Source organism: Scyliorhinus canicula, chromosome 12 (assembly GCF_902713615.1).
Source record: "Scyliorhinus canicula chromosome 12, sScyCan1.1, whole genome shotgun sequence".
NCBI classification, from domain to species: Eukaryota; Metazoa; Chordata; class Chondrichthyes; order Carcharhiniformes; family Scyliorhinidae; genus Scyliorhinus; species Scyliorhinus canicula.
In genome coordinates, this window is record NC_052157.1 from 17,779,636 (window position 1) to 17,806,588 (window position 26,953).

The following is a 26,953-nucleotide window of genomic DNA, read 5'->3' on the forward strand; positions in this document are numbered from 1 at the left end:
GCAAGGTACAAAATAGCAAGAGAGATTGGAAGACTGTGGAAACAAAGGCTAGCCTCAAAATAGGTCAAAATACAGTAAAATGTTAAGTTGGTAGAATTATAGGCACTCTATCTGAATGCATGCAGCATTCGCAACAAGGCAGGGGACACAAATAGAAGTAAATAGGCTTCATCTAATTGCCATTACGGAGTTCCGGCTGCAGGTGACCAAGGCAGGGAACAGAATGTTCAAGATAATTCAACATTTAGGAAGGATAGACAAAAAGGAAAAGGAGGTGGGGTAGTGTGGTTCATGGAGAATGAGATCAGTACTTTAGTGAGGTAGAATCTTAGATCAGAAGATCAAGATGTAGAATCGGTTTGGGTGACACCAAGACAGAGCAAAGGGGCAGCATATATTGGTGGGAGTTGCTTATGGGCCATTAAACACTCGTGGAAATGTAGGGCTTGTTATAAATCAGGAAATTAAACATGCATGTAGACATATCACCATTCCTGGGTGTGTCCTGTCTCACTGGCAAGACAAACCCAGCAGAGGTGACAGCACAGTGGTAGACAATCGGGAGGGAATTGCCCTGGTGGTCCTCAACGTTGACTTTGGACTCCATGAAGTCTTATGGCTTAAGATTAAACACGGACAAGTAAGTATTCTGCTGATTACCACATACAAGCCCCTATCAGCTGATGAATCAGTACTCCTCCATGTTGAACACCACTTGGAGGAATCACTGAGGGTGGCAAGGGTGACGAATATGCTCTGGGTGGGGGATTTCAATGTCCATCAGCAAGAGTGGCTTGGTAGTACCACCACAGACCGAGCTGGCTGGGTCCGAGAGGACATAGCTGCTAGGCTGGGACTGCAGCAGGTGGTGAGGGAACCAACAAGAGGGAAAAACATACTTGACCTGATCCTCACCAATCTGCCTGCTGCAGATGCATCTGTTCTTGAGAGTATCGGTAGAAGTGACCACCTCACATTCCTTGTGGAGACAAAGTCCCGTCTTCACATTGAGGATACCCTCCATCGTGTTGTGTGGCACTACCGCCATGCCAAATGGGTTAGATTTCGAACAGAACTAGCAACTCAAGAGTGGGTATCCCATGAGGCACTGAGGGCCATCAGCAGCAGCAGAATTGTATTCAACCACAATCTGCAACCTCATGGCCCGGCATGTCCCCCGCTCTACTATTGCCATCAAGCCAGGGGTCAATCCTGGTTCAATGAAGAGTGCAGGAGAGCATGGCAGGAGCAACATCAGGCATACCAATAAATGAGGGGTCAACCTGGTGAAGCTACAACACAGGACTGTTTGTGTACCAAATAGCATAAGCAGCAAGTAATAGACAGAGCTAAGTGATTCTGCAACCAACACATCAGGTCTAAACTCTGCAGTCCTGCCACATCCAGTCGTGAATGGTGGTGGACAATTAAACAACTCACTGGAAGAGGAGGCTCCCCAAATATCCCCATCCTCAATGATGGAGGGGCCCAGCATATATGTGCAAAAGACAAGGCTGAGGCATCCGCAACAATCTTCAGCCAGAAGTGCCGATTGGATGATCCATCTCGGTCTCTTTCGAAGGTCACCAGCATCACAAACATCAATCTTAAGCCAATACGATTCACTTCACATGATATCAAGAAACTGCCGAAGGCAGTGGATACTGCAAAGCCTATGGGCCCTGACAATATTCTGGAAATAGTACTGAAGACTTGTGCTCCAGAACATGCCTCACCCCTAGCCAAGCTGTTCCAGTACAGTTAGAACACTGGCATCTACCAGGCAATATGGAAAATTGCCCAGGTATGTCTCGTACACAAGATACAGGAGAAATCCAACCCAGCCAATTATCGTCCTATCAGTCTACTGTCCATTATCAGCAAAGTGATGGAAGGCATCATCAACAGCGCTATCATGTGGCACTTACTCATCAATAACCTGCTCACAGGCACTCAGTTTGGGTCCCGCCAGGGTCACTCAGCTCCTGATCTCATTACAGCCTTGGTTCAAACATGGACAAAGGAGTTGAATACCAGAGGTGAGAGTGACTGCCTTTGACATCAAGGCTGCGTTTGACCGAATGTGGCATCAAGAGTCCCAGCTAAACTGGAGTCAATGGGAATCAGGGGGGAAACTCTCCATTGGTTGGAGTCATACCTGGCACAAAGGAGGGTGGTTGTGGTAGTTGGAGGTCAATCAGCTCAGCTCCAGGACTTCACTGCAGGAGTTCTTCAGGGTAGTGACCTAGGCCCAACTATCTTCAGCTGCTTCATCAATTACCTTTCTTCCATCATAAGTGGGTGTTTGCAGGTGACTGCACAATGTTCAGCACCATTCACTCTCCTCAGATAATGAAGCAGTCCATGTCCAAATGCAGCAAGGCCTGGACAGCATCCAGGCTTGGGCTGACAAGTGACAAGTTACATTCGCACTACAAAAGTGCCAGGCAATGACTATCTACTGCAAGAGTGGATCGAACCATCGCTGTTTGATATTCAATGGCATTACCATCGCTGAATCAAGAAAAAAATCAAGAGGTTTGTCCTCAAATTCACCATGCTTAGTTTTCAAATACCTTTGAAGTTTTGAGGGTTTTAAACTTTCATTTGCCAGTACTTCCCTGGATCTTCTCTATGGATTTTCTGCGATTGTTGGCTGAAAAGGAGCCTTTAGGGAAGAGTGACCATAATATTATAGTAAGAAGTCTTACAACACCAGGTTAAAGTCCACTAGCTTTCGAAGCACTGCTCCTTCCTCAGGTGAATGAGGAAGGAGCAGTGCTCCGAAAGCTCGTGTTTGAAACAAACCTGTCGAACTTTAACCTGGTGTTGTAAGACTTCTTACTGTGCTCACCCCAGTCCAACGCCGGAATCTCAAACATCATAATATTATAGAAACTTACATTAAATTTGAAAGGGATGTAGTTTATTGTGAAACTAGAGACTTAAATCTAAACAATGGAAACTACAAAGGTATGAGGGACAAATTGGCTGTGGTAGATTTGGAAATTACATTAAAGGATCAGATGGTAGTGAGGCAATGGCTCGCACAAATGGAATTAATACAGGATTTACAACAAATATACATTCCTTTATGGAACAGAAACCTACCTGAAAACTGATGCAGCGATGGCTAGCAAGAGAAGTTAAAGATTGTATTATATATATTTATTTTATTCGTTCAGGGGCTGATTTAGCACACTGGGCTAAATCGCTGGCTTTTAACGCAGACCAAGCAGGCCAGCAGCATGGTTCGATTCCCGTACCAGCCTCCCCGGACAGGCGGCGGAATGCGGCGACTAGGGGCTTTTCACAGTAACTTCATTGAAGCCTACTCGTGACAATAAGCGATTTTCATTTCATTTCATTTCATGGGATGTGGGCGTCGCTGGCTGGGCCAGGATTTATTGCCCATCCCTAGTTGCTCTTGAGTGGGCAGTTAAGAGCCAACCGCATTGTTATGAGTCTGGATTCACATGTAGCACAGACTGGGTAAGGATGGCAGATGTCCTTCCCTAAAGGACATTAGTAAATAAGATGGGCTTTTAGGATAATTGACAATGGCTTCATGGTCATCCTGAGACTTTTAATTTCAGATATTTTATTGAGTTTAAATTTCTGCAGTTGCGGGATTTGAACTTCTGGATCTCTGGATTACCAGTCCGGTGAAAATACCACAATGTCACCACCTCCCCAAAACAACAGGCTTATAAAGTGGCCAAACAGATTGTAACTACAGTAGTCCCCCGTTATACCGCGCTCCGCGAAACCGCGGTTCGCGATATACGGCGGGGGGGCTTATGGACCCCAACTTACTTGCACTGGGACGGAGCTGGGGCAACTTCAGGTTTCCAGTCGGGGACGGATTATTTTTAGCAAACAAGCCTGCTGACAGCAGCGAGAGTGATGGGCTGCATTCAGGAAGGGGAACCCTTACTCGCGGGCATTGGGGAGTGGGCTCAGTTTTAAAGCTTGGATGTTGACATCTGCAGTCACTTGCCCTGTGGTCTCTGCTCCGCTTCGAACAGTCTGTACGCCTCCGGGCGCAGTGTTGCGAGGCTTTTTCTCTGTACTCCTTCAAAATGTGTGATGTCCAAATCCTGTTTCTCAAATTACAGAATTCCTGCCTCCACCCTGCGTTGTTGCTGATGATACGTTTATATGCGTTTAGTTTAAGTTTATATAGTTTAAAATTCCAAATGACTGTTCGTATGAGTTTTGAATGATAAAATGATCCGCGGCTCGGATGTAACGTGTGTGGCTGTCTTGGACCCCAACACCCGCGTTATAACGGGGGACTACTGTATAAAGATTGGTAGCTTTTTAGAATTCAGCAAAACAGGCTCAAGAGACTGATAAAGAAAGAAAAGCAGAATATGTGAGTAAGCTGATTAGAAATAAGGGCAGCATGGTAGCACAGTGGGTAGCACTGTTGCTTCACAGCTCCAGGGTCTCCGCTTTGATTCCTGGCTTGGGTCACTGTCTGCGCGGAGTCTTCATGTTCTCCCTGTGTCTCGCGGGTTTCCTCCGGGTGCTCCGGTTTCCTCCCACAAGTCCCGAAAGATGTGCTGTTAGGTGAATTGGCCATTCTGAATTCTCCCTCTGTGTATCCAAACAGGCACTGGAATGTGGCAACTCTGGGCTTTTCGCAGTAACTTAATTGCAGTGTTAATGTAAGCCTTCTTGTGACAATAAAGATTATTATCTTATAATGTAAAATGACTAAAGGTATGTAAAAACAAAAGATTAGTAAAGACAAATGCGGGTCCAATCCAGACAGAGGCAGCAGAATCTATAATGGGGAATAAAGAAATGGCAGAGAAAACAAACAAATCTTTTGGCCTGAATCTTTCGCATGGGGAGGCCTCATGTTCCGGTATCTGAAGAGACTGCAGTGAACGTACCTCGCCAGCTCCAAGCGTCCCACTGCCATTTCACGATTGAATGACTGTGAAGTGGCTGCAGGCAGGATTTTCAGCCCTCACACGGGAGGATTTCCTGCCTTGGAGAATTGCCAGCCAAATTGATTTACCGACAATTAGTTGATTGGCTGTCAGCTCTTGAATCCCAGCAGCAACAGCGCTGCGATGGACAGAAGTGGAAGTTCACGAGAACATCGGAGCCTAGATCTGGGCACCGGAGGCCCAGGTAAGTTTCAGGGGTCCCAGGGTGGGGAGGGTCGGGAATGACTGGTTGGGGGTGAGGGTCACGGAGGGGGTGTTCGGAGACTTGGGAAAGAGGTTGGAGTGTGGGGATGGAGCCATCGACTTCGAAAGGGGACTTCTGATGGAGGTGCTTATCCCTCCTGTCAACCCGAGATCTAACTCTGCTCTTTTTCGGGCTTTCCCTACGGATGTACAATCATTTTGCCAGCCTACAAATTGAGGCTGGGCAGGAAACGGCCCTTCAGGGCTTCAATTTGGGCAAGCCGTGGCCTCTAGTCTGAGACCTTGCCTGCCCGAGCTTATAATCACTGTGTGGTTGAGGCATGCAGGAATCCAGAGGGAATGCCATCCCTTCAATTTTACACTGCCAACCCCCCTGACCCGGTCTATAAACCTGCCGTTTGGAGAGCGTAAAGTTCTGGCCTCCTTTTCTGTCTTCACGCAGGAAGATACAGAAATTGCCCCAAAAGTACCAGAGAAAAGGAACGAGTGCAGAGTTTCCAAAGCTGTGTTCTGCAGAACCTTAGACACGCCCAGGAGTTCCGTTTTAGCCCAGGCTGTTGTATAACATTTGAAAAGTGCTATAAAACTGCTCATCCAATTAGACTGGATTCTCCCTGCATTGACTGCTGATAGGTTGACTAGATGTTTCCCCTCGCTGGGGGAGTCCAGAACAAAGAACAAAGAACAAAGAAAAGTACAGCACAGGAACAGGCCCTTCAGCCCTCCAAGCCTGTGCTCACCATGCTGTCTGTCTAAACTAAAATCTTCTACACTTCCTGGGTCTGTATCCCTCTATTCCCATCCTATTCATGTATTTGTCAAGATGCCCCTTAAATGTCACTATCGTCCCTGCTTCCACCACCTCCTCCGGCAGCGAGTTCCCGGCATCCACTATCCTCTATGTAAACAACTTGCCTCGTACATCTCCTCTAAACCTTGCCCCTCGCACCTTAAACCTATGCCCCCTAATAATTGACCCCTCTACCCTGGGAAAAAGCCTCTGACTATCCACTCTGTCTGTGCCCCTCATAATTTTGTAGACGTCTATCAGGTCGCCCCTAAACCTCCGTTGTTCCAGTGAGAACAAACCGAGTTTATTCAACCGCTCCTCATAGCTAATGTCCTCCATACCAGGAAACATCCTGGTAAATCTCTTCTGCACCCTCTCTAAAGCCTCCACATCTTTCTGGTAGTGTGGCGACCAGAATTGAACACAATACTCCAAGTATGGCCTAACTAAGGTTCTATACAGCTGCAACATGACTTGCCAATTCTTATACTCAATGTCTCGGCCAATGAAGACAAGCATGCCGTATGCCTTCTTGACTACCTTCTCCACCTGTGTTGCCCCTTTCAGTGACCTGTGGACCTGTACACCTAGATCTCTCTGATCATAGGGGACACTGTCTCAGAATAAGGAGGTATTAGGCCATTTAGGACTGAGTTGAGGAAGAATTTGTTCAATCAGAGTGGTGAATTTATAATCTCTGCAAGGACTGTGGAAGCTCAGTCATTGATATGTTCAAGGCAGTGGACGATAGATTTTTAGATACGGCGAAGACACCAAGAGATATGGTGTGGGAAATGGCATTGAGATAGAAGATCAGCCATGATCTAGTTGAATGTTGGAAAAGACTCGAGGTTTTGAATGGCCAACTCCTGCTTCTATTTTGTATCTTCCAGTCGCTCCTGATGACAAGCATGTCTATGTGTGTGTCAGAGTGAGACAGAATCAGACCAGGTGATATCTTGCCCCCATGGACGAATATCATTGCTCGCATAAAAATGGTCACTTAGATAAAACAGTTATGGGCTTTGTACAAGGGTGACCAACTATCCTGTACTTCAAGGGATTGTCCATATTTCTACTGTCCCTTATTTCTTATTTCCAGGACAGCCTGTGGGAGGCCGAGCCTGAGAGTCTCAGTGGAGTGATGGAGTCAGAGATAGATAATGTTGCAATCCCATACAAGTTGTAACTTTGGGTTGCTTTAAACGATACCTCCCTCCCTTATGGCCACTAGGAACACCCTCATGGCCCAGCTCTCACTCCCAACACGATTGCCCATACAGATTCACCATACTTCTCATTGTGCCTTAACTCATGCCCCTAAAATTGGTCAACCTAGGTCAAAGTATCCCTTATTTATCTTCGTTAAGAGTTGATCAACATGCAGCACTCCTGTAAATTAGTGAGTTAAAGTGGGGTGGAAATTTATTACTGGTTTGTTCATTCTGGATTAAACGAATGCAAATATTGGTGTGCAATGCAGCAATCCCAGGACACAACATGGGACTAGCAGCTCAATCTCCCTCTACAGGCGGTGCAGTGTGGGACAGGCCGCCTGGCGCCGGCTGACTCATCGAGAGTGGTGCAGTGTGGGATAGGCCGCCTGGCGCCGGCTGACTGGCCGGGGAGCGGTGCAGTGTGGGATAGGCCGCCTGGCGCCGGCTGACTGGCCGGGGAGCGGTGCAGTGTGGGATAGGTCGCCTGGCGCCGGCTGACTGGCCGGGGAGCGGTGCAGTGTGGGATAGGCCGCCTGGCGCCGGCTGACTTGCCGGGAGCAGACCGGAGCGGACGCTGGTGGGCCGATTTGAGCCGGTGCGGGGCTGGGCAGTGAACGGGCGGCCTGTGTGCACCAGGTGAGCGCAGGGCCGGATGGGGAGACCCAGCGTCCACAGCAAAGCTAAGGCTGAGAGAGAGGGAACCGTGACAACAGACCTGGGGGAGGGGACTGTGGGCATGGGGATATCTGACTGTAATAACCCCCACATTGTGAGCCCCATTCAGTGCTGCTGCCTGTACTTGTGTATCACTAATCCTGTTCCTGTCGTCTACTCTGTTTTAAAGTGTTAATTACAGATTAGACTAAGGATGGATCTAAATTTGCTTCACGACTTTGCCATCCAAAACCTGCATTCTAATAATAATCTTTATTGTCACAAGCAGGCTTACATTAAAACTGCAATGAAATTACTGTGAAAATTCCCGAGTCACTCGGGTACACAGAGAGAGAATTCAGAATGTCCAATTCACCTAACAGGCACATCTTTTGGGACTTGTCGGAGGAAACCGGAGCACCCGGAGGAAACCCATGCAAACAGTGGGAGAAAGCGCAAACTCCGCCCAGATAGTGAACCAAGCGGGAATCGAACCTGGGACCCTGGTGCTGTGGAGCAACAGTGCTAACCACTGTGCTACCGCACCGCCCCATCTGCCTATTTCACAATGATTGTAATCCCAGAGTCCTAACATTGATGACTTTTGAAGCAGCTACTCCATTGCTGCTCGTTTGCAGATATATAACCTCCCTTACATTTGCTGGCCCTATTTGGAGCATAGTAATGCAGTGACTGTACTTGGCTGGAGAGGCTCGGGTACTTGCCTCAGGCCAGTTTGGTGCCTCTTTTTGTCCTTCACAAGTAGCCCAGTCACTAAGTGTCCAAAAGGTCATTACTATCCCATTCACACACTTCCTTTCTCTGCATTCTTTCAACTGAGCTTCCGTAATACCTTTCCACCAAGCAGACTTTGTTGGTGTCTCAAGTTAAATTCAGTATGAAAGTACTCCAAGAAAATCAAAATCAGGGAATAACTCATAGGTTGAGGACGTTAAGGCATTGGGTTCAGATGGACTTAATATATGAGATTCATTAGAAACGAAAGTCCCAAAGACGTGCAGGCAGCACGGTAGCATGGTGGTTAGCATAAATGCTTCACAGCTCCAGGGTCCCAGGTTCGATTCCTGGCTGGGTCACTGTCTGTGCGGAGTCTGCACGTCCTCCCCGTGTGTGCGTGGGTTTCCTCCGGGTACTCCGGTTTCCTCCCACAGTCCAAAGATGTGTGGGTTAGGTGGATTGGCCATGCTAAATTGCCCGTAGTGTCCTAAAAGGTAAGGTTAGGGGGGGGGGGGGGGGGGTTGTTGGGTTACGGGTATAGGGTAGATATGTGGGTTTGAGTAGGGTGATCATTGCTCGGCACAACATCGAAGGTTGAAGGGCCTGTTCTGTGCTGTACTGTTCTACAACTGGGAAGTAACTAATATCCCATCAAGGGGAGAAAACAGCTCCCTTAATCTAGTTTAGTGTGGGAGACCCTTCCTTGTGTGACATCTGTAATCAGTCCCCTCACTTTATTATTAGAGCACCTTGATATTGTAGGAAGGTTCTCATTTTGTTACGCATATAACTCCTGGGCCACTCAAGCCAAACAGGTGGAAAGGTAGGAACCAGACTAAAGCTATTCACTGGCCTGACTGGTTGGGGATGAGTTGGGCTCACGATTTGTCAATGCAAAAATGTCTTCCTTTTGGAAGGCTGTCTGCTACAGATGGAACTGGAAATTCATGATATGTTGAATGTAGCAAGACAATATAATGATTTCTACTATGATTCTCTGGACATAGAATAGTGGATGAAATAGGTTGCCTCACATGTCACCAAGCACAAGATACATTAACCTCCAGCATGTACCAGCAGTGCCTGATTTTGCATTACACTGTTCAAAATGCTTCTTCTGGGAACAATCCAAATTTAGGAGGACAGGATTTTATAATTGCCATGTTTTACAGTTCAGATGGACAAAGTACAAACATTTCCAACATCCACATTTCCCAGAACATTATAGAATTGTATGATGGTTACAATACGGAAAGAGGTGTGCCCATGCTAGCTGTCTGCAAAAGTAAGTTAGCAGGGCAGCACGGTAGCGCAGTGGTTAGCACAGTAGCTTCACAGCTCCAGGGTCCCCAGGTTCGATTCCCGGTATGAGTCACTGTCTGTGCGGAGTCTGCTTGTTCTCCCTGTGTCTGCATGGGTTTCCTCCGGGTGCTCCGGATTCCTCCCACAGTCTATAGATGTGCAGGGTAGGCGGATTGGCCGTGCTAAATTACCCTTAGTGTCCAAAAAAGGTGGGGTGGAGGTGTGGGCTTCGGTAGGGTGCTCTTTCCAAGGGCCGGTGCAGAGTCAGTGGGCCGAATGGCCTTCTGCTGCACTGTATATTCTATGATTCTAGTCTCACTCCCCTGCCTTTTCCCTGTAACATTGTTTTCTTTTCAGGTAATTATCTAATCCCCATTGAAAGTTACAATTGAATCTGCTCTCACCAAAATACTCAGGCAGAACATGCCAGATCCTCACCACTCCACGTTAAAAGAAAATTTATCCTCATGTCGCTTTTGATTCCTTTGCCAATCACTTCTGTTCGGTGTCTTGAAACGGGAACCCTTCTTCCTATCTGTTTTGCCTAGCCCCTCATGACTTTGAGCACACCAGGGTCCCAGGTTCGATTCCCCGCTGGGTCACTGTCTGTGCGGAGTCTGCACATTCTCCCCGTGTCTGCGTGGGTTTCCTCCGGGTGCTCCAGTTTCCTCCCACAGTCCAAAGATGTGCAGGTTAGGTGGATTGGCCATGATAAATTGCCCTTAGTGATCAAAAAGGTTAGATGGGGTTATTGGGTTACAGGGATAGGGTGGGAGTGAGGGGTTAAGTGGGCCAGTGCAGACTCGATGGGCCGAATGGCCTCCTTCTGCACTGTATGTTCTATGTTCTTGTTCTATGTCCTCCCCTCGAGCTACTCTAATCCATCCTTGTCACTCAACATCCCTCATCCCTGCAACCATTCCTGTAAACATTTTTCTGCACCTTCGCTAATGTATGAAGCATGGAATGTACAAGTAATCACTAGGTAAATAACTGCCAATATTTCAGTGGGAATCCAGCTTGTAATGATGTTTTTGTGTTGTTTCTGGTACCACAAGTGCAGACCCAGTGGCAGACTTGGCTTGACTCTGCTTTTCAATGTTTTGTGTGCTGCTGCAGAGACAACATGTGGTGATGGCTGAGAATGGACGATGACGAACCTACCATCAAACCTCGTCGAATTGAGAACCAGAATGTTGTTTACCGGCTGGAACGACGGCGGATTTATTCGGGCAGGCCTGGTGCTCACTGGTATATGGTGCGTTGCCTGCACCAGAACGTGTTTCCCAACTTCACCGTTGTTAACGTAGAAAAGCCACCGTGTTTTCTGCGCAAGTTCTCTCCTGATGGTCGCTACTTCATTGCGTTTTCCCTGGACCAAACCTCGTTGGAGATCTACGAGTACCAGGGCTGCCAGGCAGCTGAGGACCTCCTCCAGGGCTACGATGGAGAGATCATGCTGAATGGAGCCAATGACCTTCAGTCCGTCAGCATCCGTGGTAAACTGTTTGAACGTTTCTTTGTCTTGCTGCACGTCACGAACGTAGCGTCGAATGGGGAGCACCTGAATCGTGAGTGCAGCTTGTTCACTGATGATTGCCGATATGTCATTGTTGGCTCTGCTGCTTACCTTCCCGAGGAACCTCACCCCCTCTTTTTTGAAGTTTACCGAAACAATGAGTCCGTTACACCAAACCCTCGCTCTCCGTTAGAGGATTATTCTCTGCACATCATTGACTTGCACACAGGGAGTCTTTGTGACACAAGAACCTTTAAGTGTGACAAGATCATTCTCTCGCACAACCAAGGGCTTTACCTGTATAAAAATATCTTGGCTATTCTCTCAGTGCAGCATCAGACCATTCATGTGTTCCAGGTTACCCCGGAAGGAACTTTCATTGACGTTCGAACCATTGGACGCTTCTGCTATGAAGATGACCTCCTCACTGTGTCAGCTGTGTATCCTGAGGTGCAGGGTGATGCACAAAATGCCACATCACGCCCCTTTAAGGAAAAAACACTGAACTCGTTGAAGCACCGGTTGCTGGTGTACCTGTGGCAAAGGGCAGAGCACGATGGCAGTGCCGCGGCTAAGCGTCGTTTCTTTCAGTATTTCGACCAGTTGCAGCAACTGCGCATGTGGAAGATGCAGCTTCTGGATGAGAATCACCTCCTGATAAAATACACGAGCGAAGACGTGGTGACCCTCCGGGTCACTGACCCCTCCCAGGTACAGAGCCAACATGTACCGGTGAACAGGTTGCAGCTTTTAGCTGCCCCAGTTTAACAGGGCTTGAAATGATCAGTGGGAGGAAACAAACTGTTGATGCAGGGGGCCATGGTTGTGGAGGGTGGGTGAAGGATGGCTGGGTCCAAGCTTGGGGGAAAACCTAAAATATTTAGATGAATTGACTTGTGTCTTAAAGCTGGACTGGTGTCTAATATGAGTGGGAGGTGATTTCCACATTGAAAGGCTGTCATTTGTTGGATTAATAGTGCCCAGTGAATAATAGGCATATTATAAATCTAGCAGGAAGGAACCAGAGTGTTTTTATGCTTTTATTTTGCAAAAGTCTATGGCTTCCTCAATAATCTTGTGCTAAGTGCACTGTTTATTGTAGTATTGAACTGGTAGACCAGAAGACAACGCCATAGGTTGCCTCCTCCTTCTCTGCTTTAGAAATTATTCTTTTTTGATCATGCCTTCAGGCTTCCCTCGCCCTCTTTACGTTTTCTGTCTTGCTCCGTGTTTACCGCAAGTGCTCAGACCTTTTCCTGTGCCCGGCAAGTGCTGAAGAAATGTAAGAGATTGTTATCAGAGATTTAGTGCAGGGTGAGTTCAGCTGTGATGGTGCACATGTTCCTGATTTAGCGACTTCTGCTGCCAAGTGCATCTGTGCGAGGCAGCACGGTAGCCCAAGTGGATAGCACTGTGACTTCACAGCGCCAGGGTCCCAGGTTCGATTCCCTGCTGGGTCACTGTCTGTCCGGAGTCTGTACGTTCTCCCCGTGTCTGCGTGGGTTTCCCCCCACAGTCCAAAGACGTGCAGGTTAGGTGGATTGACCATGATAAATTGCCCTGAGTGACCAAAAAAAAGGTTAGGAGGAGTTATTGGGTTACGGGGATAGAGTGGAAGTGAGGGCTTAAGTGGCTCGGTGCAGAGTTGATGGGCCGAATGGCCTCCTGCACTGTATGTTCTAAGATTTAATTCAGTGGTGAGGCCCCTACAGTTAAACAGCCTGCCAACATTTACTGCCATGTCTCATATCAAGAATGGACACATGGATGAGTTATCTGAAACCATTTAAATTGTACCCCAGCCAGAGTTGGTAAGGGGATGGGGAGAAATGTAAAACAACCCTAATATCCTGGGCCCCTCCCACCCCATCTCAATAATATAGGCCAACATAATCGCTCTGGAATCATTTTAAGTAGTTCATATATAACATGACATACACTGCAACAGTAAAACCTAATCGAATAATATAGCAAAGAAGGTAGCGCTTAGCTTGAGAACAGTTCATTGCTCATTTTAAGGAGATATCAGAAGATGGCTACCTTTTAAATTAACCAATTGAAACCTCCCCTACCCATAAATTAATGTTTCCACAGTGTAGCAACATCTGCGACCTCAAATCTTTAGATGGTGCACTGATTTGAATAACCACAAGCTGGGTTTTGATTAATGCCATTAGTACAAATCCAATTAAACGTTCAGAGTAATTCCAAAATTGCCTCACTCCTGGACAGACAAGGAAATGAAAACACAAATTGCTGGAGATGCATGGCAGAGCAGCAAGCCTCCAGTGGAGGAACGTTTTCATCCTTTCCCCAGGATCAGTCTTGGAAGATCTTTGCTGAATAAGTTGATTTCAGTCAGGGTAATGGTTAAGACAATATCCGGGCCTGGTCTGACAAGTGGTGAGTAACATTTGTGACACACGATGACCATCTTCAACAAAAGAGAAAGTAACCATCTCACCTTGGCATTCAATGTCATCACTATCGCTGAATCCCCACTGCCAACATCTGGGGGTGGGGGGGGGGGGGGTACCATTGGCCAGAAACTGAACTGGACCAGTCATAGGTCAGAGGCAGGGAATTATGTGGCCAGTAACTCACCTATATCTGCAATGTTTGTCCATTGTACAAGGCACATGTGAGAAATGTGGTGGAGTACTTGTTTGGATGAGTGCAACTCCAACAAGACTCAGCATCCAGGACAAAGTAGTCTGCTGGATCGACACCCCATCGTTCAACTTAAACATTCAGTCCCCCCACCACAAACGCATACTAGCAGCAGTGTGTACCATATATAAGTTGCATTGCAGCAACTTATCGCGCTCTTTCAATATCACCTTCCAAATCCGTGATCTCTACCACCCAGAAGGACGAGGGCAGCAGATTAGTGGGAACACCATCACCTAGCGACACACCATCCTGTCTTGGAACGACACCACTGTTCCTTCACTGTTAAACTCTTGCAATGCCCCATCCTACCTAATTGCACAGTAGATACCACAATGACTGCAGTGCGTCAAGAAGGTGGCTCGTCACCACCTTTTTGAGGGCAATTGGGGATGGGCAACTGGGATCAAGTGGATTCCTTGAAGAGTATAGGGCTTGTCAGAGCAGAGTTAAGAGATAAATCATGAGGGAAAAAAGAGGACATGAGATTGTCTTGGCAGATAAGGCAAAGGAAAATCAAAAGAGCTGTTATAGATACATAAAGGGCAAAAGAGTGACTAGGGAGAGGGTAGGGCCTCTTAAGGATAAACAAGGTCCCATCTATCTTGCGGATCCACAAGGGATGGGAGAGATCCTAAATTTCACATCAGTATTTACTGTTCAGAAAGGCACGAATGTTAGAGAAATTAGGGAAATGAAAAGTAATGTCTTGAGAAATGTACATATTACAGAGAAGGAGGTGCTCGAGGTATTAAAGCGCACCAAGGTAGATAAATCCCCGGGACCTGATGAAATGTATCTCAGAGCAGTGTAGAGGCTAGGGAGGAAATTGCCGGCCCCCTAGCTGATATATTTGAATCATCGACAGCCACAAGAGAGGCGCCTGAAGATTAGAGGGTAGCAAATGTGCCCTTGTTTAAGACGGGAAGTAGGGATAAGCCTTGGAACTACAGACCGGTGAGCCTTACTTCTGCAGTGGGTAAATTGTCGGAAGGTATTCTGAATGACAGGATCTACTGGCATTTAGACAAACAAGGGCTAATTAGGGAAAGTCAGCATGGCTTTGTAAGGGGAAAGTCATGTCTCATGAATTTGATTGAGTTTTTTGAAAGGGTAACCAAGAAGGTAGATGAGGGTAGTGTGGTTGATGTTGTCTACGTGGACTTTAGCATGGCCGTTGACAAGATACCGCATGGTAGGTAGTTGCAAAAGGTTAAATCTCACGGAATCCAGGGTGAGGAAGCCAATTGGATACAAAATTGGCTTGGTGATCGAAGTCAAAGGGTGGTTGTGGACGGTGGTTTTTCAAACTGGAGGCTGTGACCAGTGCCTCAGGGATCGCCGCTGGGTCCACTGTTATTTGTGATATATATATATATATATATATATATAAATGATTTGGATGAGAATGTAGGAGGCATGGTTAGTAAGTTTGCAGATGACATCAAATTGGTGGCATAGTGGACAGTGAAGAAGGTTACATAAGATTACAACAGTGGGCCGATGAATGGCAGATGGAGTTTAATTTGGATAAATGTGAGGTGATGCATTTTGGTGTATCAAATCAGGGCATGACCTACTCAGTTAATGGTATGGAGTTGGGGATAGTTACAGAACAAAGAGATCTAGGAGTACAGGTTCATAGCTCCTTGAAGATGGAGTCGCAGGTGGACAGAGATGTGAAGAAGGCATTCAGCATGCTAGGTCTTATTGGTCAGAATATTGAATACAGTGAGAGTTTGGCTCAAGTTAGAATCAGAGCATGATGGGAAATGGAATGAGAGTTTGGTCAAGTTAAATCGGAGCCTGATGGGAAATGGAATATCACGTCTGTATACCAGCTTTGTGAAATAAATTGTTCCTGTGAGAGATGTGAAGAAGGCATTCAGCATGGGTTTTGTTAGTCAGAATATTGTATACAGGAGTTGGGACGTCTTGTTGAAGTTGTACAAGACATTGGTAAGACCACGGATGGAATACGTGCGATGGAATCGCAGTTCTGGTCACACTATTCTAGGAAGGATATTGTTAAACTAGAAAGTGCAGAAGAGATTTACGAGGATGCTACCAGGACTTGATGGTCTGAGTTATAAGGAGATGCTGGATAGGCTGGGACTTTTTCCCTGGAGCGTAGGAGGCTATGTGGTGATCTTATAGAGATTAATAAAATAATGAGGAGCATAGATAAGGTAGATAGTTGACATCTTTTCCCAAAGGTAGAGGAGTCTAGAACTAGAGGGCATGGGTTTAAGGTGAGAGGGGAGAGATACAAAAGAGATCAGAGGGGAAATTTCTTCACGCAGAGGGTGGTGAGCATCTGGAACGGATTGCCAGAGGCAGTGTTAGAGGTGGGTATGATTTTGTCTCTTAAAAAGCAGTTAGACAGTTACATGGCAGGGTGGGTATAGAGGGATATGGGCCAAATGTGGGCAGGTGGGACTAGCTTAGTGATAGAAACTGGGCGGCATGGACCAGCTGGGCCAAAGGGCCTGTTTCCATGCTGTAAACATCTATGACTCTATAACAAAGGTTTGCCTTGCCTCCGGTCCTCACATCTTACAAAATATTTAAGAAATTGTGAGGGTAAAATCAGTTGCGGGCTCCCACAGCTGCAAAGTATGAGTTTAAATGTCGGATTAGGTCAGGTCTTTGTTGGGAAGAGTCCATGGTTGGTAACCTTGATGTAATGTTCAATCCTGAGGTACACGTTTAAGAATAAAGAAAGAAAAATTACAGCACTGGAACAGGCCCTTCAGCCCTCCAAGCCTGTGCTGATCCAGATCCTTTATGTAAAACTGTCGCCTATTTTCTAAGGATCTGTATCCCTCTGTTCCCTGCCCATTCATGTATCTGTCTAGATACATCTTAAATGATGCTATCATGCCCGCCTCTACCACCTCCGCCGGCAATGCATTCCAGGCACCCACCACCTTCTGCGTAAAGAACTTTCCACGCATAGCTCCCTTAAACCTTTCCCCTCTTACCTTGAACTCGTGACCCCTAGTAATTGAGTCCCCCACTCTGGGGAAAAAGCTTCTTGCTATCCGCCCTGTCTATACCTCATGATTTTGTAGACCTCAATGAGGTCCCCCCTCAACCTCCGTCTTTGTAATGAAAATAATCCAAATCTACTCAATCTCTCTTCATAGCTAGCGCCCTCCATACCAGGCAACATCCTGGTGAACCTCCTCTGCACCTTCTCCAAAGCATCCACATGCTTCTGGTAATGTGGCGACCAGAAGTGTACGCAGTATTCCAAATGTGGCCAAACCAAAGTCTTATATAACTGTAACATGACCTGCCACCTCTTGTACTCAATACCCCGTCCGATGAAGGAAAGCATTCCATATGCCTTCTTGACCACTCTATCGACCTTCAGGGTACAATGGACCTGAAGACCCAGATCTCTCTGTACAGCAATTTTCCCCAGGGCTTTTTCGTTTACCGTATAGTTCGCTCTTGAATTGGATCTTCCAAAATGCATCACCTTGCATTTGCCTGGATTGAACTCCATCTGCCATTTCTCCGCCCAACTCTCCAATCTGTCTATATTTTTCTGTATTCTCTGACAGTCCCCTTCACTATCTGCTACTCCACCAATCTTAGTGTCATCTGCAAACTTGCTAATCAGACCACCTATTCCTTTCTCCAGATCATTTATGTATATCACAAACAACAGTAGTCCCAGCACGGATCCCTGTGGAACACCACTGGTCACAGTTCTCCATTTTGAGAAACTCCCTTCCACTACTACTCTCTGTCTCCTGTTGCCCAGCCAGTTCTTTACCCATCTAGCTAGTACACCCTGGACCCCATGAAACTTCACTTTCTCCATCAGCCTACCATGGGGATCCTTATCAAATGCCTTACTGAAGTCCATGTATATGACATCTACAGCCCTTCCCTCATCAATCAACTTTGTCACTTCCTCAAATAATTCTATTAAGTTGGCAAGACATGACCTTCCCTGCACAAAACCATGTTGCCTATCACTGATAAGGCCCATTTTCTTCCAAATGGGAATAGATCCTATCCCTTAGTATCCTCTCCAGATAGCCGCACATCTTATCTGCTCTCTGGATTGTTCACTCCTACCTGCATACATTGCCTGCCTCTGCCCCTTCCATGAACCCTTTCAACTCTTATACATGCCGTTGTCGCTTCTAGATCCTACAGCTCTAATACAATGTTCAGAGCCTCCCATCACAAATTCTAGATCTGTCTAAACTCCAACACTTGTCTCGGTCTCACATTAAGTTTCATCTGTTATCACTCCACCCCAGTGTAGTAACTTTAAAATTCTCGTCTTTCCCTCCAAATGCTCCACCCCAGCTCTTGAATTCTAAAATTGTTCACAAAATATTCTAATCTTCTGGTTCTGACTTTCTGACCTTGCGTTGCCCAAACATCGGTGATCTCGCCTTCGGCTATGTTAGCTGGAATTCCCGTCCTAAGATTCTGTCCACCTCTCTTTCTGGCATTATAAAGCTTCTCAAAAGTTAGATACCTGTCCAGCGATACTTTTTAGTTCACCACCCAATCTATCTATTTGTTAGCCTGTCTCCAACACCCCCATTTATGAAGCACCCCGGATCGTTTTACACACATTCTCGTTATTGGTCTCCTGCTGGCAGTCTCGGGTTGTACCAGAGTGTGACCCGGGAAGAGGGAAATAAAGGTGGCTGGGGATGGGAGAAACGATAGCATTTTGAAACAACATTTTAAAATGGTTGCAGCCAGCTGGAAAGCTTTTCTTCTCCCAGCCACTCAGAATTACAATCAGTGTTTCAGCGGCAAGCATCACTCAGCTGGTTCCACACTCCGAGCAGGTTTTCCACATCACCAGGCGTTGCAGTTCCCTCCGGACCATGTCCAGCATTAATAGTTGACAGTCTGTGAAAGATCATTGATTAGTACATAGCTATCCTCAGGCTCACTTTCCCTCTCATGGTGCTGTTCTGTCTCTGCTCCCTGCAGCCGTCATTCTTTGTTGTGTACAACATGGTGACCACCCGGGTTCTGGCTGTGTTTGAGAACACTTGTGACGAGCTTTTACAACTGTTTGAAAATTTCTGTGATCTCTATCGGAACGCCACACTACACAGCGAGGCCGTGCAGTTCCCCTGCTCTGCGTCCAGCAATAACTTTGCCAGACAAATCCAGCGAAGGTGAGTGAGCAGTTGGCTGCCTAAGGTCTTTTACTGTACATTTCACTTTATTCTGCATATATTGGTCAGAGGAAGGCAGGATGCTGACAATACAAACACGCATATTATGGGGTTAGTTTTGGAGAGGTTTCCTGATATTACCTGCTGCTCTTTCCCTGGTGAATTCACGCTGCCCTTCAGAGAAAATCTGAAACTGCAGGAATTCTTAAGTTAAAACAGAAAATGCAAGGAACAGACAGACCATTGGGCAGTCAGCATCTGTAAAGAAAAGAGACAGGGCATTTATGCTTTTGGTGTTGGGCGGCACGGTAGCACAGCGGCTAGCACTGTCGCTTTACGGCTCCAGGGTCCCAGGTTCGATTCCCGGCTTGGGTCACTGTCTGTGTGGAGTCTGCACGTTCTCCCTGTGTCTGCGTGGGTTTCCTCCGGATGCTCCAGTTTCCTCCCACAAGTCCCGAACGACGTGCTGTTAAGTGAATTGGACGTCCTGAATTATCCCTCAGTGTACCTGAACAGGCGCCAGAGTGTGGCAGCTAGGCCATCCAATCTATCTATTTGTTAGCCTGTCTCCAGTTCCCCAATCTATGTAGCACCCCGGATCGTTTTCTGCATTACACACATTCTCGTTATTGGTCTCCTGCTGGCAGTCTAGGGTTGTACCAGAGTGTGACCCGGGAAGAGGGAAATAAAGGTGGCTGGGGATGGGAGAAACGATAGCATTTTAAAACAACATTTTAAAATGGTTGCAGCCAGCTGGAAAGCTTTTCTTCTCCCAGCCACTCAGAATTACAATCAGTGTTTCAGCGGCAAGCATCACTCGGCTGGTTCCACACTCCGAGCAGGTGTTGCAGTTCCCTCCGGACCATGTCCAGCATTAATAGTTAACTGTCTGTGAAAAATCATTGATTAGTAACTTCGCAGTAACTTCATTGCAGTGGTAATGCAAGCCTACTTGCGACAATAACAAACTTTTATTATTATAATACCCCTTTATCAGAACCTCTCCTGATTATATATTGTTCCAGCAGATTCAACCTCTCATACCGGATCTGCCGTACAACTGCAGGCATTTATATAAAGCTCTGATTGGTAGTGCCACACTTCAATGCTCTAACATAACATCACTACTAACTATATAGGAAGAAATGCTCCCCACCACCCAACACTGTCAAAACCAGTGTGTGTGCTGAATCTTCCTCTGTAGCCAAATTGGTCAAAGTCAGTTTCACTGTGTTGCAGTAACTGTTGGAAACAATACCAAGAAATGTGGATGGTAATTGTGTTAATCAAATCTATAATATTGTCTTTATAAGGACTTTATATTTCACAACATTTCTGATTGCTTGTCTGTTTTATTGTGACATTGACTGCTAGTGATGCAGTGGGAACAAATTGGAGCAGTTACAGTGCCACATAATAGGGAGAGTTAACAAACATATATGCACCGTATACATGCACATGTACTCTTTGTGCATACATACAAATGTACACATTTCAGGTGTTTGTTGCACATGCGACTGATATAAGTTCCCCTTGTCTGCAAAGTCTTGCTCTGATCGCCCAGATGATGCCAACATCACTTATCTTAAATCATATGGAATCCACAAATGTCAAACAAGGATTCAATTTCAATTTATTTCTTTGAAGCAGTTTTGCGTGAAAGTCGGGCTGTGCAATACTGCAGTAAGCATCCTTATTGGAAGTGTCTTTTCCCGACGTTTTAATGAAGATATCGATAGGTCATGTGACCCTCCCACTAACTTGTTCATTTATATTCATGACTAATATTGTGGTGCCAACCTTTAAAGGGGTCCTCACGGAGATTCTCTCTAAATGTCAGGTGACATTTTATTGAACATTGTACATTCCATATACAAAACCATTCTTATGGAATGACTACAGTACGGAAGAAGGCCATTTGGTCCGTTGGTCTGTGCTGGCTCTCTGAAGGAGCAATTCTCTTGGTGCCACTGCCCTGCCTTCTCTCTGCAGTCCTGTGCATTCTTGCTTTTCAGATAATCCAATTCCATCTTCAATGCCTCGACTGAGCCTGCCTCCACCACACTCTAGGGCAGCACATTCCAAATCTTAACCACTGGCTGCAGTTACTGTTCCTTTTGCCAATTACCTATAATCTGTGTACCCTCGTTCTCAATCCAACCATCCTTGGGAATAGATCTTTTGATCCTTTCATCAGTGGAAACAGTAATGAATTCATTTACAATTGAAGTGTAATTCATATAAATAGAAGTGAAGTTGGGCGATTCAGAAACTTGTCAACAGAAATGTTGGCAAGAGTTTGGAGTGGTAAATTGGTAACCAAAAATTGTGGCAGTAGGAAGTGTAGGCAAGAAGTGTGCCCACCAAGCAAGATTTATAATAAAATATACCAGTGAATTGCCAAGCTTTTCTTTATTTGTAGTTTCATGTTGATTTTTCCTTTCTAGCAAACTACATATAACTGAACGTGTTCCAAATGTTAATGCTGTACACTCTGGGTTTGATTGGGCACCCTATTTGGATGGGGCCTGCACAATGGTAAGGTGTTCAATAGGCCAAATTTTTAAGGTTCCAGCTTGACTCCTGTCAGAATACGATTGTCATGTCCATGTGACCCCTGCTTCTGAGAGATTCTGAATGCGAGACACCGCTCTGTTGGAGGACAGCAGGCAAACGGTAGACACGGAGACCAGGGGAAGACAGTGATGTGCTGTTTTGATTGGGAGGTTGTCAGATCACCAGAGAAGAAATTCTGCCGGTGTCATAGCCAAAGTTCTTTATTTAGTCAACAGTACTAGCGGGATGGCAAACTCTGGATGGACCTGTTCCTGGAGGCTTGATCAGGTGACATTTCATTGAACACTGTACAGCAGAAATAAATGGCCTCCCTCTTTTTTTTAAATATAAATGTATCTTCACACTTCTTTACCCCTTTGAGGAATAGTGGGTTTCATGGTGGAAGGATTCCCAGGCAGATTAGCAGCTTCTTGAACCGCGTCATGAATGTTCCTTCAGTGGCCAACAAGCAGGACTTGAACCCAAGAGCTTCTGGTCCAGTGGTAAAGGTGTTACCACTGTCCCACCAGACCTATAGCTTACCTTTAAATGTCCATTATATTTCTTTCCCATTTGGGTTTCGTTATTAGAAGTTGTCTGCTGGCCATCAGAACAATTTGGGTTTATCACTAACTTTAGTCTTTAAGCTAAATTCAGTTATTCCGCACTGCATGCATGATATAGCCACTTTATGTGACAGTGCAACCTGCTTCGTAGTTCATGGCTTTGAGCCTTTAATGTATTAAATTAGCAACATTGTGGACATGGGACTCTCGTGGGTAATAACCCTTTGAGACGTTCTCCATATTGAGCAATTTGTTTTATGACTGTATGTACATGTATATTTACATAAAATTACAGGACAGAATATTCTAGAATACTTTGTTCGTGAGCTTGGAGATTTGGGGCATCGGAGGCGCAAATCGAAATGCGAGATTACTTTTTCTCCTGGGTCACCAGCAGAGGTGGCCTGGAGATCAGCCATTCATTCTGGGAGGATTGCTGACTCTTTGAACTGGCCGTTCAGTTCTTTGCTGTTTATGGGGATATTGCCATCACAGCATGGTTGAAGCGCTTGCCTACGTAAGACAGTCAATTGATCCTCAAAGTGATTCATTGTTTGTGAAGCTGTTTGAAGTGTGGAGGCGATAAAGAGCTGTGTTTCTCATTCCCTCCCTCAGTTCTTCTTGGTCATGTATCTGCTTCAGTCCTGCTGGTGGTGACTGTGACTGCTCTTGATCCAGTAGTCAGCCTTAACAAATGTACCCATCAAATTACCTGCAGTAGAGTGTTCATGTGCATAACTTTGCTTGTTTCTGGGTTTTTACGCTCGGTGCCCATTGCATAAATGCTTGTGTCACAGAGGAAACCAGATATTCATCAGGTTGGTATGCGGGTAAGCAGCGGCATGCAGGTTTGAGATTACTTATCAGATCTGATCAGCCATGATCTTATTAAATGGTGGAGCAGGCTTGAGCGGCTGAATGGCTCATTCCTGCTCCTATTGCATATAAATTACAGACTCTGTTCGAATCGGTGAAACCTGGTCCTTTATTTCCAGGTTTAAAGACACTATTGTGAATGCCAAATATGGGGGTCACACTGAGGCAGTGAGGCGACTCCTCGGGCAGCTGCCTATCAGTGCACAGTCCTACAGCAGCAGTCCATATCTCGATCTCTCGCTCTTCAGCTACGATGACAAGTGGGTCTCTGTCATGGAGAGGCCCAAGACCTGTGGCGATCATCCTATCAGGTAAAGCAATCCATTGCACTTGAACTGGAGGGAAGCATCTCATTAAATTGATCCTGCAATTTGGCAGTGCAGAGGAACCAGTTCAACCCTATTGTACCTGCGCTGCCTCTCTGAAAGAGCTACCCATTTGGCTGCATTTACTTATCCTTTTCTCATGCCTTTTAAAATTTTCTAGTATTTCTCCAAGGTAATATGGATTTAAAAGGTAATATGGATTCTACTTTCTTCATTGTGTCTGGTGGAGTGTTTCATATCATAGCAAAGTACTTCTCAGTGACCATTTGTGTGTTCCCTCCCCCAAGGTTTCTCCCCTCCACCTGCAGTTGCTGTTTTCACAGTTGACGGTTTCCCTCCTTTAACTTTGCCCAAATGGTCACTCTTTACATGTGATTGACTGATTTGAGGTATAGTCATCACAGCCAAGCCAGATCCTGTTCTCGCTGTCGACCGCACAAATGTGGATTTTTTTTCTCATGACCAACCAGATAACGATAAGGAGTTGGAACCTGAATGGAAGTTCTCCCCCCCCCCCCCCCCCCCCCCCCCCCGCACCAATTATGTAACTATGGTCACCTAACTTCATACAGACCAGGGAGGGATGCGAGGACCTTTCGTTCTATATAGTACAGTACTGACCTGGATGGCACTCTTGGCCATCATGTATGGCTTAATGCCCTCGAAGGGGGGCAGCTCGCTCTTCATGTCCCAGCGCCATTTATTACTGAACTCAAAGATGTGGCTGTGATATTTCAATCATTTGTGTTGCTAACCCGTTGTTGCTGAAGTTTACTAAGAAAATTAATGTTTCTCTGTTTTCAGATTTTACGCTCGGGATTCTGGTCTACTTAAGTTTAAAATCCAAGCGGGGCTGCTGGGACGGCCAATTAACCACACAGTGCGACGCCTGGTAGCTTTCACCTTTCATCCTTTTGAGCCATTTGCCATATCAGTGCAGAGGACTAACGCAGAGTATGTGGTCAGTTTCCACATGCGGCACGCGTGTGTGTGAAGATGGTGTGCGATCGAGAAGCATTTTGTGCTGCTCGGATTCACTTTGTACTTTTTGTGGTGCCTCCTGAAGGGATCCTAATAAAACTCTTGAAACTTCCAAAGGTGGAGCTTTGAACTTTGGTCAAAAGTAATAATACCGCTAAGTAACTGCCCCTTAAAAGTCAGATTCAGGTTTCTGAATCACCTTTGATACCCGACAGGCTGAATGATCAAAAGTTTTAATGCAGCAGTTTTCTCCACTAAAGGTAAACCCTATGTGAGTGGTGTGTCTGGACTGTTGCCCCTATCTCTTTATGTCTGTCGTTCATTTACAGTTTATTATATACTAGATGTCTAAAGAGTGGCAGAGCCCGGCATTTGACTGGTTCACAGCCAAATAGGAAATGATGGACTCGGTGCAATAAACGTTGTCCATAGTTTTTGCAAGTTTGGGGAAATTAAGTCCAATTTTAAATTGGGAACAATTGATGAATGTGTCTCGACGGTGATCTCGGTGGGGGATGGGGTGGAGGTGGGTGGAATCCTGAGAACGCTAGTCTAATCAATAATAAAAACAAAAGATGCTGGAATTGCACAGTGGCTCAGTTCAGTGTGAGAAAAGATAAAGTCCAGATTAAGAATCTTATATTGGAAGCTTCCAACCATTGGTCCTATCTAAAATTATTTTTTGCCAGTAGTTTGTTTTGTTCCCAGTGTTTGACTTGTTTGAGTGAAACTGGGTGTAAACTACTGGCTCTGTCCAATTTAAGGTACTGTATTTTTATTTCACTAGTGATGTGAATTAATTGAACCAGATTTAATTTTATGTGGTGATTTCCTTGGTACAATGCATCTCTTAAAATTTGTTTTTTAAAAATAAGAATTATTGTATGATGGATTTCTAATTTTACAAATCAAATATTACGTGGGCTTTAAACTTATTTTTTCATATGAACGCTACATTTTGAAAACACCTTTTTATGTATGAACGTACCACATCAACTGTCAATCAAAGTTTTTAGAAAATGATGTTTGGTCTTCTGATTTCTTATTTCATTTATCATAGTGTAGATACACCAGATACATTATTCAAATAGGAACACATGCCTCTAGAGGGTAACACTTATGTGGACAAGTGCCCAGAAAACATTAAATCTTCAGTCGACTCTCACATTTCTGTTTTGTAATGACAGGTGCTTTGCAACTGTGCAGAAAGATGTACTCTTCTGAGTTGTATAGGCCAGTAGAGTCACTGGTTCCAGTTCTAGTCGAGCATGAATTTCATAGTAAGAAGTCTGACAATGCCAAGTTAAAGTCCAACAGGTTTGTTCTGATTCACTAGTTTTTGGAGCGTAGCTCCTTCATCAGGTGAGCTGCGCTCCGAAAGCTAGTGAATCGAAACAAATCTGTTGGACTTTAACCAGGTGTTGTAAGATGTCTTACTGTGCCCACCCCAGTCCAATGGCAGTATCTCCACATTGTGAATTTTATAGTCCTTTAAAATATAACTGTGCTTGAGCATTTATGAAAACAAATATTCAGGACCAGAAAAGATCACTGTTAGTCCGAAAGTTCAATGGAACCATAAAGTCCTTACAATGCAGGAAGCCATTCGGCCCATTGAGTCTGCAACAACCTTCTGCAAGAGCACCTTACCTAGGCCCACCCCCTCACCCTAGTCCCATAACCAGAACCTAACCTGCACATCCCTGGTCAGTTTTATCATGGCCAATCCACACCTAACCTGCATATCTTTGGACTGTGCGAGGAAACCCACACAGACACTGGGAGAAAGTACAAGCTCCACATAGTCACTCCAGGCCAGAAATTCTCTGGGTCCTTGGCACTGTGAGGCAGTAGTGCTAACCACTGTGCCACCCCATAGCCTTCAAACCTCACAATTGCTTGTCCCTCAGCCAAATGCAATCATGATCCCGTTAAAATTTGCTGACACCATCTACCGCACACTCTCCTTGGGCAGTCTGTTCCACACATTGAATAATATGCGTGTGGAGCAGTTATTTTATTGACCTCTTTTTAGCTTGAATAAATTTTCCCCAGTGAGTTTGTGTGAAATTATTTAGAATCTCAGAATCCTTGATCAGGCTTCTCTGAGTTTTCTTTTTTAAATAGTTTGTATGTGTGTGTCACAGCAAAGGGGAAGAAAAATACCAAGTAACTACAGTTTGTGTGCCAAATCAGGACTTAAGAGTAACAAAAAAGCTGTGTTCTGTTGAGAGGCTTTAAGAGGATAGGGCGGGAGGGTTCAACAGCCTACTAATAGGCAACCCAGAGCAATATAATGGCGATTGGCAAAACAATTAATTGGTTTCAAATTCGTCCTGCTCTCTTTTTGTAATTAAAAACAGAAAATCGCCAGAAAATACCTGGCATATGGAACGGGAAGACTACTAGGATAACATTTCAG

At 45.5% G+C, this 26,953-nt stretch overlaps 1 protein-coding gene across 3 annotated transcripts; it reads left to right on the forward strand.

Moving 5' to 3' along the window:
* The first annotated feature begins 7,549 nt into the window (after nucleotides 1–7,549).
* Nucleotides 7,550–25,554, forward strand: det1 (DET1 partner of COP1 E3 ubiquitin ligase). 3 transcript variants are annotated; one of them, XM_038813318.1, is made up of 6 exons: nucleotides 7,550–7,654; nucleotides 7,704–7,811; nucleotides 10,989–12,099; nucleotides 19,036–19,226; nucleotides 23,344–23,535; nucleotides 24,355–25,554. In XM_038813318.1, the coding sequence occupies exons 3-6, from the start codon at nucleotides 11,014–11,016 to the stop codon at nucleotides 24,542–24,544; spliced, it is 1,659 nt and encodes a 552-aa protein (XP_038669246.1). In that variant the 5' UTR covers nucleotides 7,550–7,654; nucleotides 7,704–7,811; nucleotides 10,989–11,013; the 3' UTR covers nucleotides 24,545–25,554. The 3 variants fall into 3 exon arrangements, with proteins under 3 accessions (XP_038669246.1, XP_038669247.1, XP_038669245.1); XM_038813319.1 differs by having other exon boundaries at nucleotides 7,560–7,811; nucleotides 10,928–12,099; XM_038813317.1 differs by having other exon boundaries at nucleotides 7,561–7,811.
* Nucleotides 25,555–26,953: the final 1,399 nt, after the last annotated feature.

Coding starts and splice junctions, on each gene's coding strand:
- det1 (XM_038813318.1), top strand. CDS start 11,014: ATGGACGATGACGAACCTACCATCAAACCTCGTCGAATTGAGAACCAG. Junction 12,100..19,035: donor GGGTCACTGACCCCTCCCAG/GTACAGAGCCAA, acceptor TGCTCCCTGCAG/CCGTCATTCTTTGTTGTGTA. Junction 19,227..23,343: donor GCCAGACAAATCCAGCGAAG/GTGAGTGAGCAG, acceptor CTTTATTTCCAG/GTTTAAAGACACTATTGTGA.